Source organism: Strix uralensis, chromosome 7 (assembly GCF_047716275.1).
Source record: "Strix uralensis isolate ZFMK-TIS-50842 chromosome 7, bStrUra1, whole genome shotgun sequence".
Lineage (NCBI taxonomy): Eukaryota > Metazoa > Chordata > Aves > Strigiformes > Strigidae > Strix > Strix uralensis.
Genome location: NC_133978.1, coordinates 23,234,687 through 23,248,309, shown reverse-complemented (window position 1 = coordinate 23,248,309; position 13,623 = coordinate 23,234,687). Strand labels below are relative to the sequence as shown.

Genomic DNA, 13,623 nt, shown 5'->3' with positions numbered 1-13,623 from the left:
CGGCGCCGGGGCGAGCGGCGCGTCCCGCTCTGCGCCGCGGGGGCAGCCGCTGCAGCCCAACGGCCGCGGGCGCCGCCGCGCTCACGGGGCCGCCGCTGCAGCCCAGCGGCTGCGGGGGGGGGGCGGCGGGAGGCGCCTTGCGTGAGGGGAGGCGGGCCAGGGCAGAGCGGGCCGGGGGGATCGGCAGCACGGCCCCGGCTCTCCCCTCCACGGTTCCCAGGTCCTGGTGTCAGTCCGCCATCGTTTAAGTCAGTCCATGCCGCCTGGGTACCGGTGGGCAAACACCCCTCGCCTGGGCTGACCTAAACCTCGGGCGCGGCTGGCTGAGCGGGAACACGATTAGCGCTGTGGCTGGGGGAGGTGTCGGTGGGTGAGGAGGAGGAGGAAGGTTTAAATGAAGGTGTGGTGGTCACTATAGGGCTGTGGTATCTGGGTAGAGGAATGGCTGGAGAGGAGGAGACGTTCTCCCCTAAGGTAGAGGAGGTAGGAGGTTGCAGTAGAAGAGAGGCTGTCGGCCTGGGTTCTGAGGAGGCAGGGCAGTGCTGTGGGCTGGCCTAGGTCCCTGCCGGGAATGTCTAGCCACTACAGTCACTCCATGAGAAGTTTGAATGACCTTCTTGGTGGTCTTCTGCTGAACTTGTTCAGCAGATGTTGATCATATTGATGTCTTTCTTGGGGCCCCAAGCTGGACACAGAAGTCTAAATGAGGTCTGAGATACTTGTGTTTAGCTCATCCTGCACTCCCAGGCATGGTAAGAACATTTCCCTTCCTTTCATTGTGCGTGTGGCTGTTCTGGCTGCTTGGCATCCCAGCCTTGAAGTACCACTCCTAGTGCTGGTGGCTATTGTGTGGGGCAACAAGTCTTGGTCCTGTCGTTAAGAACAGGAGGGACTGATTTGGGCAAGCACAAAAATTCTGTTTGTTCAGACACTTACCTTGTTATCTTAGATTTTTCATGCAACACCTGTTGTTCACTGAGTTTGGCTTAAAGTGTTATAGGCTCTGGTCTGTGCCATGGAGGGGTTTCTCTGTGCTCAGTGGTGCTGTTGAGTTAATCCCATCCTGAAGCAGATGTGCAAGAGACCTTTACAGTGCTACAAGGATATTGTCTGGGTACCTAACAGTCTTCTGAGGAGAAGTATAATGGGTGGGTGTTCCTGTTGTCCAGACACTGGCCATTCCAGGCTGCATTCCTGATGGATGGCAATAAGAAGATAACATTTTATTGCAGGAAACTCTGTCAAATGGAAAGCCTATCTGATGAGCATTTGGAAATTGTTGTCTTCTATTAGAGAATTTGGCAATCCTTTGTAAAACTCAGTTAGGTCAGAGGTGATGTTAGGTTGAACATCAGATTGATTTAGCTGTTCAGTATGGAAGACAATGCACATTGTGCCTTTCCCAAGCAGTGTTGGTCACTGACCTGAATGCTTCCCTGTAACCTCTTGCAGGGGGTGTCTGTGGCTGGTTCTTCTTGTACAGCACAGGAAGGCCCTCTAGAGAAGTTTGAACATGAATGTTGTTGGTGGCTGCTTCCAAGATGAGTGAGCTTAATCTCATACCTGTGTCCATGTAACCAGGTTTTGAGGAACTGCTATTCCCCCTTCATTTATCTCACAGAAAGGGCAGTCCCCAGTGTCTGCCCATTGCTTTCTTCAGTCAGGCAGAGCCATGTTCATGGAGAATCTGAGTTAGTTCATAGTTTGCCCTGATGCTGCGGCAGGGAAAAGGCACCACTGGTGAGGGTAGAAGGAGTTTGGTGTTGTGATTCTCTGTTTTCCCTCTGTTCCATCATATGTTTTGTGCAGCATCACACTGTCAGGTTCATCGTGTGCCTCTTGTCTGAATGTTAGGTGGTGCTGTAAAAGAGTGAGTGAGAGCAGAGGTGAAGGGCTTTGCTGCCAGGCAGTTCAAAGAGGCGCTTGCTTCCTCTTTACCTAAGCTGGAAGTTTTGGTCCTGCTCTCCCTCCCTTCAGGCCTAGAGCCTGTGTTTGTATTGGGTGTAGTGTTTGATGTGCCCGTGCCAGGTCTGTCCTGCTACGTTGTGGAGATGGGCTAGGTCTGTTCTGAGTTCTCTGAGGTGGTCAGGACACTGGGGTTTATAAATAATATGGTGCAAGTGAGAGTAGCATCTTCACAATCTCTTTGTCTTGGACTGTGAACCTCTCCAGAAGCTGTGAGCTTAATTCCCAGTAGTACCACAGACTGCTAGAGAAGGTGTGTCATCTCCTTAGCATGTGTTTTCTACATTGCATGAGACAAACATGTTTTGCTTATATATTGATCTGTATCTCCCAGATTATTATCAAATGAGTTTCATTTGCTACAAGTCTTGATTGAGGAATCTGGGTTTAAGCCCCCACCCAGGAACACCCACAGTGCCTGAGCTACTGTGTCTTGGCCTGTAATGATGAACCCTTTATTGTGATCTTTCACCTCCTAAAATAATTTTGTAGGTGAGCAAGTGCAACACACTAACACGGTGAATTGAGAAGCTAGAAGAGCTGGAAACAACTTCTTTACTGACAATGCCAGGAATATTTCTTGAGATGGATGCTGTTCTTCTTTGTGTGCAGGCTGCTGCTATGTCTGCATCTCTTCAGTCCTCAGTTGCCAGGTTATGAGCATGAAAGCAGTTGTGCTTTTTGCAGTAAGGGCATTCACAAACCATTAGTTAGTGTGAGGGTAAATGGGTATCTGCATCTGTCCAACAATAAAGTGACTTCTCTGACAGAGGTTTTCTGAGTTTAGATTCCTTGGCATTTGGGCCATTAAAGCCAACTACTGTCTGCTTAGATGCCAGTGTAGTCTTACAAGTGAAGGTCTTTTGGGTCTGGCTTGCTGCTGTTGGTAATGTGAGGAAAGGAAAACAGGTGAAACACTCTATGAAGAGGATAGATAATTTAATTTAAAACAGATCAGTAATACTTCAACAGAGAAATTAGTATCTACTATTTTTGGGTTTTCATGGGATAACACCTCAGTCTTGGGTGGAATATGTGGTATTGAGCTACAAGGGAAACAAAAATGAAATCTTAGTTGTAGCAAAATCAGTCTTATAAAAGCTAAAATCTTTCAAAATAAGTGATCCCTGAAGTGTTCCTTCTAATATGTTTGTATTTTCAGCAGTCATCCCTGTGTACCTTGACTTCCTCAGAGAGACTGCAGTCATCAAAATAATGTAACGCCATTGAAAACAAAGTAGAAAAATTGCAAACCAGTTGATAGTGGTTTGTAAACACCCATACCAATCCCTATACCCATATTCTACTGCTAAATAGAAGTCTTTAAGGTTTTTACTAGATGAATGAATTCCCTGTGTGAAGCCTTAAGGGTGTTTTGTCATTAGTTCAATGATTTTCCTATACATTTTCTCAGTTGCATCAAGGCCCCAGATGAAACTAAGATGTCCCCAAGCAGGAAAATGCTCATGGTAAATGAGATTAGGAATCCGAGGAAGTAGCTTTGCCATGTCTTTTGGATCTGCAAATTTGTCCTGTCCGCCGCTCCAAACAGCAATTGGTGTGCCTATCTTCTCTATCTTGTACGCAGGAGGAGTAGACTGTAAGAAAAGGAGGAGACCTGAGTGAATGCTGTTGCATCAGAAGTTGTGTTTAGAGAAAGGATTCTGTGCAAGCATCTCTCTTTCCCTTCTGCACTCACTACAGTAACACAGTAAGGATGAAGGCCACCCTCTCACTGTGTATTTCCCCAACCCCATTCCCTGTTGACCATGAAAAGGAACGATCCATCCTATTCCTGTGTCTGTCCTTAATGCATGGCTATGAGTGGTCCTGGAGTTTGTCACCTTCTTTTGCCCTTTGGAGGTGGGGATATGGAGAGAGCTGTGTCTGTATTTATCAGTCAAGGACTGCAGAGCTGTTGTTCACGTGTGTCCCGGTTTTGGCTTATATAGGGTCCTTTTCATGCATTTATAGGGCATGGAGTGAAAGACACTTAGTTGTACTGTTCCAGACTTCACTTGACACTCTCTCTAGGTCCCAGTGTAGCCCTTGAGCATACTTGTGTTATCTATCATCACAGAGGAAATCAAAGAAACACGGAAGGGTAGAATGGAGATCTTCTGAGACCTGAGCCAAATGACTTAATGCAGGATGGGTTTTTTTGTCTACAGGGTGGTAAGGGACCATGCACAAGATGCTTTTAAATTGACCCCTGTTATCTAAGGGTGGTTCTGTTATTTTTCTCGTTGACTGCTTTTTTGAGCAGTTTCCTAATGACCCAAAGTATTGGGAATAGAACATTGCCCATTCCAAAATTTAAACTTCAGTATTTAAAGACCATATGTGTGGATGGAAGGTGTCAGAGAAATCTTTGGAGTCTTTCTCCACCTGTAAAATAATGTGCCATGCATAAAATAACCTGCCTTGACTCAGAAAAGACCACAAGAAGTCAACTGATCTGACCAAATCTCAAAAAATTGCCAGGAAAGTTATCAGTGTTGCAGGAAGAGCGCAGCATCTCTGACTGTTGACTAGGCAGTACCAAGCTCCTAGTGACCAAGTTTTGTCTGTTTCCTTTTTTCCGTACAGGATACATAAGTTCACTACAGAAGTAGTCTCCACTGTACTGCACTCAATCATCCCCTCTGTTTTATTTTTACGGTAAGTAGCTTCCCAACACCAAGGTACACATTTCCACTTCTCCCCCCCCGCCCCCCCCCCCCCCCCCCCCAGTCTAGTGTTTAACTGAAAGGCAAAACTTGAGGATTTTTGGGAAGTGAAGAGCTGCATACTCATCCAGTCCTAGGAATAGGGTGTGGCTCTTAGCCTTTTGGGAATGGCAGGTAAATTGACATGTTGTTGGACACATCCCTGCATCAGTAGGGGAGGCAAAACAGACTTCTGTTAGCTGTCTGCAAGGATCTGTCTATGCCTTGTCTGTGAATAGACTTACACATATGAGTATTAGATTCAGGTGAAACATTACCTCAGACCACTCTCCCCCTCTTTATCACTCAAGGTGCTAAAATCTGATTTTTTCTGTTCTTAGTTTTGCCAGGACCCAAGGATGAGTTCTCAGGAAACCGCATTGCCTTACCTGGTTGTATTTCTTCATGTTTTCCTTAGAGCCGTAGTCATAAGCTTGGAATTGGTCTGCACATGTTACCTATTAATATTGTAACAAGACAGACAAAAATAAAGTGTTAAGAGCAAAAGCAGAGTGTGGGAGGTGTTTTCTTGCCTGTGATTGAAGCCAAGGCTCAGACAGTGGACTGTGAATTACTCCCACCCCTTCCTCTGGTTTTGGGCTTCCAGGGGTGCTCAGAATGGATTGTAGGGTGAGTGGTTTCATTGCCTTTCTTCTTGCTGACTTTCTCTCCTGATCCTCAGCTGCCATCCTTGGTATGTTTTGTTATTAAAATTGTGCTTGACTACCTTAGTTAGCTAAAGTTGGGGTCCCTGTTTGTGACACAGAGATGAGCAGAACAGGCAGTTCCCCACTTGCTGCTTGTGCCCGCAGAAGCGTTTGTGTGGTTAACTTGCTCTGGGAGGTGATCCAGGCTGCAATTAACTCTCTGGGAGAAAAGCTTTAACCTACATTACTTCTTTGTCTGGCTCATCCCTGGGCTGCTCAAGTTTCCACTATCCTCCTACTGCCTGCCAAGTGCCTGGACCAGGCTTGGTTCACTTCTGCAGCTTTCAAGGCAAATGTCTTCATTAATAAAGATGAAGGCTGGAAGCCGTTAGAGCCCAACATGCAGAGAGGTCTGATGTGCCCTGGGGAAATCTCAGTGCCTGATACCAAAGGGGCAATTCAGGTAATGGCCTGGTGAGCCATGGGAAACAGTGCTCCCTCTGCGGCAGGTGCTCATGGCAGCACGTGAGAAGGTGTGATGGGCACTTTCCCAGATCCACCGCATGTAGACTTCCCTGTAGGCTGTTGGTTGCGTAAAAGCAGTAGTAAGAGTCTGTTTATATGTCAGTACGTGGTTATACCTGATGCCAATGAATAGCATTCTGTACCGATGTTCCAGCAGGAAAATGTCCTACGTACATATCTGTTCGACTCTGGAGAGAAAGCAGAAGTGTTATAAAGGCAGCGATCCAGTGCTGTGACAGAATAAAGCTGTGAAGGACCTGAGCAACATACTGCTGCTGTGTTAAAACCCCATTTTAATAGGATATTCTGCAAATATCAAAAATAAAGTTGAGGAGAGACTCACAAATATAAGAGTTTACAGTAGGAATGAGTATGTATAATTTTATCCCTTTGGGAGAATCCCACATTAGTGCTTAGTCATATGGAAAACATTATTCAGGGATTGTGTATGGCCTTTGTTTTTTCCAGTTTCTACAGTTTGTCTGACTCTTTTAAATAATGTTGTGCTTAATCACTAGAGGAGGTCTGCAAGAAAAAAAGACAGCTGCCAGAGTAAAGGAATGAGATCTTGCTGTTGAGAGAAGTGTGAAGAAACAGCTCTAAGTTTTGACTCGAAATGTTTTAATGTTTAGCAACCAAAAAGAAACAATCTCTTATGTTCAGATGATCTGGATGTCTTTCTATTTAGGAAGGAAAATATGAATTGTGCAAAAGAAAAAAGATCTTTCTCCATCCATTTGTCCATTTTGAAAAACTTCAGTATCTGTCCAACTTTTCTTTGGCTTAGCCCCAAAAGAGGAGACACTCAGCGACATCATTGCAAGACGGCACTGTTCTGAATTCAGCCTTTCTTCCTTGTTTGATTTGAATGTGTCAGGTGACACACCTCATCATTAGCTGAGGTTCTAGTTGGCATTACTTAAAAACTCCAACACATTTATCTATGTCTCTGCAACTGTATGTAAACATAAGGCAGAAAAATTGTTTTCCTTCAAAATTACTTTAGCTTTACTTGTATTAAGGTGTTCTTGGACATGCTTACCATGTTCAAATTTTGTATCCTGTCCCCAGCTATGTAGGAGAAGATACTGCCACAAACTTTTGCCAGCGATCTGCAGATCCGTGTTAGAGGCCTCTTCAGCAGTTCATTCTGGTGAAGAATTCCTTTGCAGCCAAGTAGTAACTGAGGGGAGGAAAAGTGCAAAACTTTTTTTCCTTGTTGCAGAATTATTTCATGCAGAAAACTGTCACTCCCTCTTCTCTAAGAGCCTTGCCTCTTAAACTAAGATTGCTGAAACTGCTTGCTATCCCAGTATCCTTTAAAATGTGTTCTTCCCAAGAGCACACCACATGTTTTTCCTGCTGCTTCTTATTAGGCGTGAGTCCTGGAGGTCACTACCCATCTGGTTTTAGTGCACTGACCTCGGTGAGAAAGGGCAGTTGGCTGCACTCATGACTGTAGAGTATAGGAAGTCCCTTTTTGCCCTAATATTTCTTCCAGGAAGGTGCAGAAACTGTACTGTGAGTATTGCTACTAAGTAAAGAGGGAGCAGACAAATGAGAAGGGTGTAGAGCTGGATGCTCTATAGTCACGTAATGGGAACAGCTTGGGTAGAAAGAGGATGTACTCCTACAGTTTGACATAAAGTACAGCATGCAGAATTTCCACCATTCACAGCAAATTCTATAAAATTGACAAATTCTGGTGTGAAAGAGGTATTTCTTTTTAAGTTTCCTTTATAATTTTACAAGTAAATATCTCACAAGCATAAATGAACTGCATGTTTAATAAAATTAAGATGTGAAATATCTTATTTGTAGTTTTCTACTAGTGCTTAAGGCTAGATTTAGTAGACTGTTAGACTCCTTTTATTCTGATATTTGTGACCTCCTTTCAAAAATATTTGATTTAAACAAATAATGGTGGAAGTATACCTGTTATGTTAAAGAAGGTGCAAAAGAGATACCATATCAAGCCTTGCAGTTTAGCTCTGTGGAAAGTCTGAAGTCTACCACCACCGTCAGCAGTCTGATACACTGAATTCATTCTTAAATCATCACTACAAAGCAGACAATTATGTCTTTTAGAAAGAGGAATGACATACCCTGATCAGTGATTGGGGAAGACGTGTCAGTGTTACCAGAGGACTGGTAGCATATGTGATTGTGGCTGCTGGTCCCAAAGCAAAGAACACTTTAACCCTTTGGGCCAACTCAGGATAAGTAGAAAATGCTATGAAGCCTGCAAACACAGAAAACACAAGTCAAGTTATTGAAGAGATCTCCACAGACCAAATAAATAAAAAAACAGTAGGCAACAAGGAAGTGAGACTAGATTAGCAGCCTATTGGCTGTTGTCCATTTCTGTGCTGCAGTCCTGAGGAAAGTGTTTGATTCTTGAAACTTTTGTTTGAGAGACAGAGTTCATTCTAAGGATACAGGTTCATTAGATCATAGCCAGATACTGATTTTCTCAGAACTGAAAATTTTGTTTTAAGGCCATATTTTGGGGAGAAAATGCATTAGTCAGATTTTCGTAATTCAAATTCCCTCTTAAGTTCCCCAAATCCTAATAAAATAACGAGTTTTTCAGCTTACAGTCTCTAAAAGACTGTGCATGTTTATGCTGGCATGCAGTAATACAATAATTATCTGAAGATTAAGAGCAGAATTTTTACTTGTAACTAAGTGCAAACTTGGGTGAGAGTGAACGCACACTTAAAGGAAGAGTATGGGGAAGGAAGGAAGGAAAACCTAAAAGGGTGCATCCCATCCTGTTTTCTGAACATGTCTAAATTTCTCCACTGATGGATTTGGTGAGAACTTTAACTGGTTGCCTGAAACATAGGTATCTAAAGACAAAGAAGGAGACGTCTTGGCCTGAATGATTTGTTCTGCAAAAGGACCCTTAGAATGCACATGTGAGAAGAAAGGAAAATAATTGTCTAAAAATGTGGCTACATGCCACTTCCCCCCGTTTTCTCCTCTGTTTCTGAGTTTATTTTTGTAAAAGGGCAATGGCACATCATGGCATAAACCCCAGTATCTACTCATGGATATTATATATAAATCATAAACTCTAACATTACCTGCAGTTGAAGCCTCTGAGTGACCAACATAGTATACATCCTTCTGTCCAGTTTTATTCATGATGAAGTACAGCTCTGCTGGAATATCGTATTTCCCTATTTCATCAAAGCTACATGGGAGAAACACAAAAAGCTAGCAGACAATTTGGCTATCACAGTGTGAGTTACTGAATGTCAGTTATGTTCATTGCAACAAGCTGGACCCATTGAAAGATGAGGTTGCACACTTTGTCTGCATTCTTGCTTGAGTTTGGGAAGGGGGTAGAGGGATGCAGCTGTACTGCCAGGCTGCCTGATGCCTTGGGCTCTTTGCAAAGGAGGTGCCAGTTTTGTCTATTAGTTGAGGCTCTTGTAGAAGTGAATTTGATCATTGCTCTCACCAGCACGGGTTACAAAAAATATTTTTCCCTCAGTTAACATCAGTTGTGATAGATCAGATTTCTAGACTGAGCTGAGCAGTCTCCTCTCCTGTCTGCACTTGGGACATGGTATCTGGTGGGAGACTTCAAGGTTACAGATGTCTCACTGTTTTGAAAGTCTTTTCCCCAGAGAAACCAGCACTGTATATGGACAAAGGTGACCTGTGTACTTCCAGCTTTGATTCTGTATGTGCTGATTCCAGAAGGGTCTGTCCAGATCATGTAGCCAAGCCCTTCTTATGACCCCCCTGACATGCCCAGGGTGGCTGCACGTGGGGAAAAGAGTTGGTCTAGTCTCCTTAGATGTTGCATGTCCCACTTGAAATCTGACTATATGAAAACCCGTTGGGTTTTCATATAATCCAGAAGGTGATTTTTTCATACACCCAGAAGGAAAAAGGTTCTACATCCCAATATTAACTGCTCAATCTTGCTAGTCCCCTGAAAGTTGCTTTCTTCAGTAATTCTTTCTCCACAGAGTACCTGAACTGCCAGAACTCCTTCTGGCAGGGCTTAAGAGTCTTGTGTTTTAAAGACCAGGTATCTCCACGGCTGTTTCCCAACCAGACGTCATAGCCAGCATCTGCGAGGATGAAGCCTAGGCTGTTGTTGGGCAGGTTAGAAATCCAGTGAATAGAGTCTCCTAAAGTACCATGGTGTAGCAACACTGCAGGCTTTTTCCCTGAAAAAGAAGAGGATTTTCTTATGCCATAGTAGTAAGTAATGTGTAGTTAAAACTGGGGTGCAGAATCTGGTTTTGCAGGAGTTTTTTAACCTATATTCAGAGTTCAGGCCACATTCCTGACTAGGCGCTGTTGCTGAGATACCATTGCATGTGCAAAGGGGAAAGATGGGGGACCCATGTAAGTGTTGGCTCTCAGACTTTCCTTATGTCCTGTAACTGTGTCACACCTGTATTTTGGCTGTTCCTCCCAGCAGGAATTCTGAAAACACCAAGAATGTATCCATCTTCTGTGGTAACTTGATATTCCTCACTGGGGTATCCATGATATCTGATGATTTCACTCTGTGGGAAGCCAAAGGAGAGTTTGTTAACATGCATTTACAGTGTAGAGATGGGTGGGTAAAGTGTTTAAAGGCTGTTTCTGTCCAGTAATGTGAAGCTAGCCAAGAACATGCCAGGAAGATGAATGTGATAACATATCGCTGGCTTTTTCTCTACTGCTCTGTGTTGTACTGGTCAGAAGGGACCCAAAAGAGATTCCTGCAGGACAGCACAACCCATGCCTCTCTCTTTTGAGAATGATCAGATAATATGCTATAACATAGCCATGGAGGCTGGAGGATGCGAACAGCAGTGAGAGCAGTTGATCTGTGTTTGCGTGATGTGGTTTGTGTATGCTCTTTAATGCTGTATCTGTCAAATTGAAATGCCAAGAGCTGCATTTGCTCAGGTAGAAACACCTAGTTATTCTTGGAGATTTCCTGACATACCCCATATTGCTTAGGTTTTGGATAGGTAGTAATTGCTGTAGCAGTGGTATCCAAGCACTACACAGGCTTATAAGGGTGGCAGGATGACAGAGTTCACCTGTGCAGTAAATTATACTCTTCCTGGGCCCTGCAGCTTGATTCCATGTGCTGTTATGTGTTAGGACTGTCTTGGGAGCAGCTTTTCCCCAAGTATCCTAGTGCTGTCCACCACTTTTCATGGATGCCTCTTCGTTCTTTTAGACTTCAGGGATGATGTTATTAAACAGCTCAGATAAAGTCATCCTCCTCTGGAGGGTAACCAAGTTGAGCAGTGTGGATGTGGCTGCTCTGTGATGGCAGTGTGAGACCCCTGGCCACAGGGACCCTGGATGAGAATAAATATTACAGGTCTTGTAAAAAGATACATCAAAGTCTTTTTCAGACCTGCTTAGGTCATAGTTGTCTGGTGCTGGACCCCATATTATGGGTCAAGGCAGAACTGTATTGAGCCACTAACCCTTTGGGTGATAGTCTGTCATGTTTTGCAAGGCTGATACACGTCATACCTTTCTACAGATTAAATATGTAACAGTATCTGTAGAGGCAGTGCCAAAAGCTGTGTGTTTTGGTCCATAATGAATCCTTTCTTGCCAAAGTGTGGTTAGGCAAGCCAGGTAGGGTGGGTCTCCTATTACAGACTCACTCACAGCACCACCTATTACAGTCTTTCACTATTGTGAGGAAGTCTTTGATGATTCAGAGCAAGGGGTCTTGGATTACTTTGTGTTGTGAGAATCTCCTGTCTGGGGAAGGGGTTCAACCTCCCTTGCCACTGTACTGAGCAAATGGATTGTTACAGAAGGGGAAGACTTTGCTTCCCTTGAGACTAGAAACCAGCCTTTGCCTCCACTGCAAAGGAATTCTCTCTGGCAGCTCAGACTGTTTGGATAGGAGCATCAAGGTTTCTTCTAGGCAGGTGTTCCCTATCATAGTGATGGAGGCACCACTTCGAAGGGGCCTTACTTTTAGCCTCCTGACAGGGACTGTAGTGATGAGGTGGTGGTAGTGGTACTGGGAGAGATGCTTTAGAAAGAAAGCGAGAGAAGGTGACCCAACTTACAACGTTCATAAAGGTTTCAGGGTTGTAAGTCTTCCTGTACTGGCTTGTGTCTGAGTTCAGAGTGGAGGTTGTTGTGAATCCTGTTGAAAAGACAATTCCTTGGGAGCAGAGCAGCACGAGGAGGCACCACATCTTGGGGCTGTGTGAAAGAGCACATGCAGGGGTGTTCACCTTAGGAAGAGTGTGCTATAGAATTCCACAGGAAGACCCAACTGGGGAGTCCCCTGAAGGTTGCCCAAAGTCTGTTCCCCAAGGGGCTGCCAGGTACTTGTGTGAGGAGGGACTGTCCATAGCTCACCCCATTTGACAGGGGCCAGGAATGAGTCAAAGGCTCCAGAAGGGTGTGGAACCAACCTAGAGGAATGTGCTTGTATGATATGGGTTTGTGCCATGAGTTCCTTCCTTTCTTTCTCACATATGGTCCTTCCTATTGTAAATATGTGTCTTGGTCACCTGGAGGAAAGACTGCATTTTCATGGTTTTTAGGGGTCACAGGGAAGCTTTTCTGAATAGAAATTGTAGAGTGCAGTCTGTCTACTTAGTGCCCTGCTTTTTGGCTGTAGCCACCTTTGTAATCAGCACAGAGGAAACAGACAGGTCATAAAACCAGAGTGTATTATCTGACATATCATGGGGAAGATTTTAAAGATTTGGAGAGCCTGGAAATGGTAGCCAAAAGATTTGTTTTCTCTGAACTTCTTCATGAGGGAGAGTGTTCTCAGTTATTTTCTTTTTTGATTAAATCTATCATGCCCCTTGAGTCATTAGAACGTTTAGATTAAACCAAAACTCGGATATACCCATGATTTTAATACTGGCATCCAAACTCACTCTAGTCTATCCACTTTGTAGGAGAATACTTCCATTCTTCTGTCAATAGAACAGAAATCCCGTGTGCTCTGGAAGCACAGTTTTATACTAGATACTCCACTGCTTTCTGATGTTTTATTCAGTTCAAACAGAAGTAAAACATGTTCCTCTATTTTTGCATGTGGAATATTGTTTGGGAACAAAACCGGAAAGTTCAGCTTAAGTCACGTTTGCTTTTGTACTAAAGGTGAGGCAATGGTGTAGGTAAATTGTTGCCCTTTTTGGGTATACTTTTTTCTATATTGTCACCTGGCTTAGCTGGCATGTTTTAAGGCACTTCCAGATGAACGCTTGTAAATCAGATTGCACCAATTAACTCCAAGGCTTGGCACACACTCTCATTAATTTCAGTGGCAAAGTTGTGACTGTAGGAGCCCTGAACAGTAATCTAGCCTTTTTATGTAATGAAACAATGCCAAAGAGTGGCATTTACCATGGCAAACTGGAATTAACTGACATATTTAATGAAAAAAAAAAAAAAGGTAGAGAAAGGGACCTGAAAGATACATTCAGAAGGCCATTTCTGGAGACATTTGATATTTAATGAAAATAAGCTTTAAACCTTCTAGAAATTCGTCAGTGTACTCTCTCAAGAGTCATAATATTTTTTTCACATACACTGTGAATAGGACAGAAAGGCGCCAGGGTAGTTAATAGGGCTAGCAGTTGTCAGAATCTCCTGGTTAACTTACAATGAAAGATTAAATGCATTTGGAACTATGAGAGCAAAATGTCCAGTTTATGCACACACTTTCAATACCAAGATTTTCATGCATCCACAGTGACATCCTTAGATAAAAACCCCAGAAGTAGAACAAAATGAAACCATCAGTTACTCTATTTTTG

General features: G+C 43.7%; 1 protein-coding gene and 1 long non-coding RNA gene across 3 annotated transcripts; one reads left to right on the top strand and one right to left on the bottom strand.

The window, feature by feature from the left end:
• The first annotated feature begins 248 nt into the window (after positions 1 to 248).
• LOC141945945 (uncharacterized) lies at positions 249 to 5,180 on the top strand. Of its 2 annotated transcripts, none has more exons than XR_012629686.1 (4): positions 249 to 752; positions 3,554 to 3,676; positions 4,555 to 4,626; positions 5,015 to 5,180. It is a non-coding gene; the product is annotated as an uncharacterized LOC141945945 (long non-coding RNA). The 2 variants fall into 2 exon arrangements; XR_012629685.1 differs by having other exon boundaries at positions 249 to 2,218.
• On the bottom strand, positions 2,632 to 11,931 carry LOC141945943 (lysosomal acid lipase/cholesteryl ester hydrolase-like). The gene is made up of 9 exons (XM_074874879.1): positions 11,908 to 11,931; positions 10,266 to 10,380; positions 9,837 to 10,035; positions 8,935 to 9,044; positions 7,951 to 8,087; positions 6,888 to 7,028; positions 5,962 to 6,033; positions 5,063 to 5,131; positions 2,632 to 3,563 (listed from the first exon to the last, which is right to left on the bottom strand). Exons 1-9 carry the CDS (start codon positions 11,914 to 11,916, stop codon positions 3,330 to 3,332), a joined length of 1,086 nt encoding a protein of 361 aa, XP_074730980.1. The 5' UTR covers positions 11,917 to 11,931; the 3' UTR covers positions 2,632 to 3,329.
• Positions 11,932 to 13,623: the final 1,692 nt, after the last annotated feature.

What these genes read in the sequence shown, in the direction of transcription:
- LOC141945943 (XM_074874879.1), bottom strand. An exon ending in GGATACAAAATTTGAACATG is followed by an intron (nt 6,034 to 6,887) that starts GTAAGCATGTCC and finishes CTTTCTCTCCAG; the next exon opens with AGTCGAACAGATATGTACGT. An exon ending in ATGCTATTCATTGGCATCAG is followed by an intron (nt 5,132 to 5,961) that starts GTATAACCACGT and finishes CAATATTAATAG; the next exon opens with GTAACATGTGCAGACCAATT.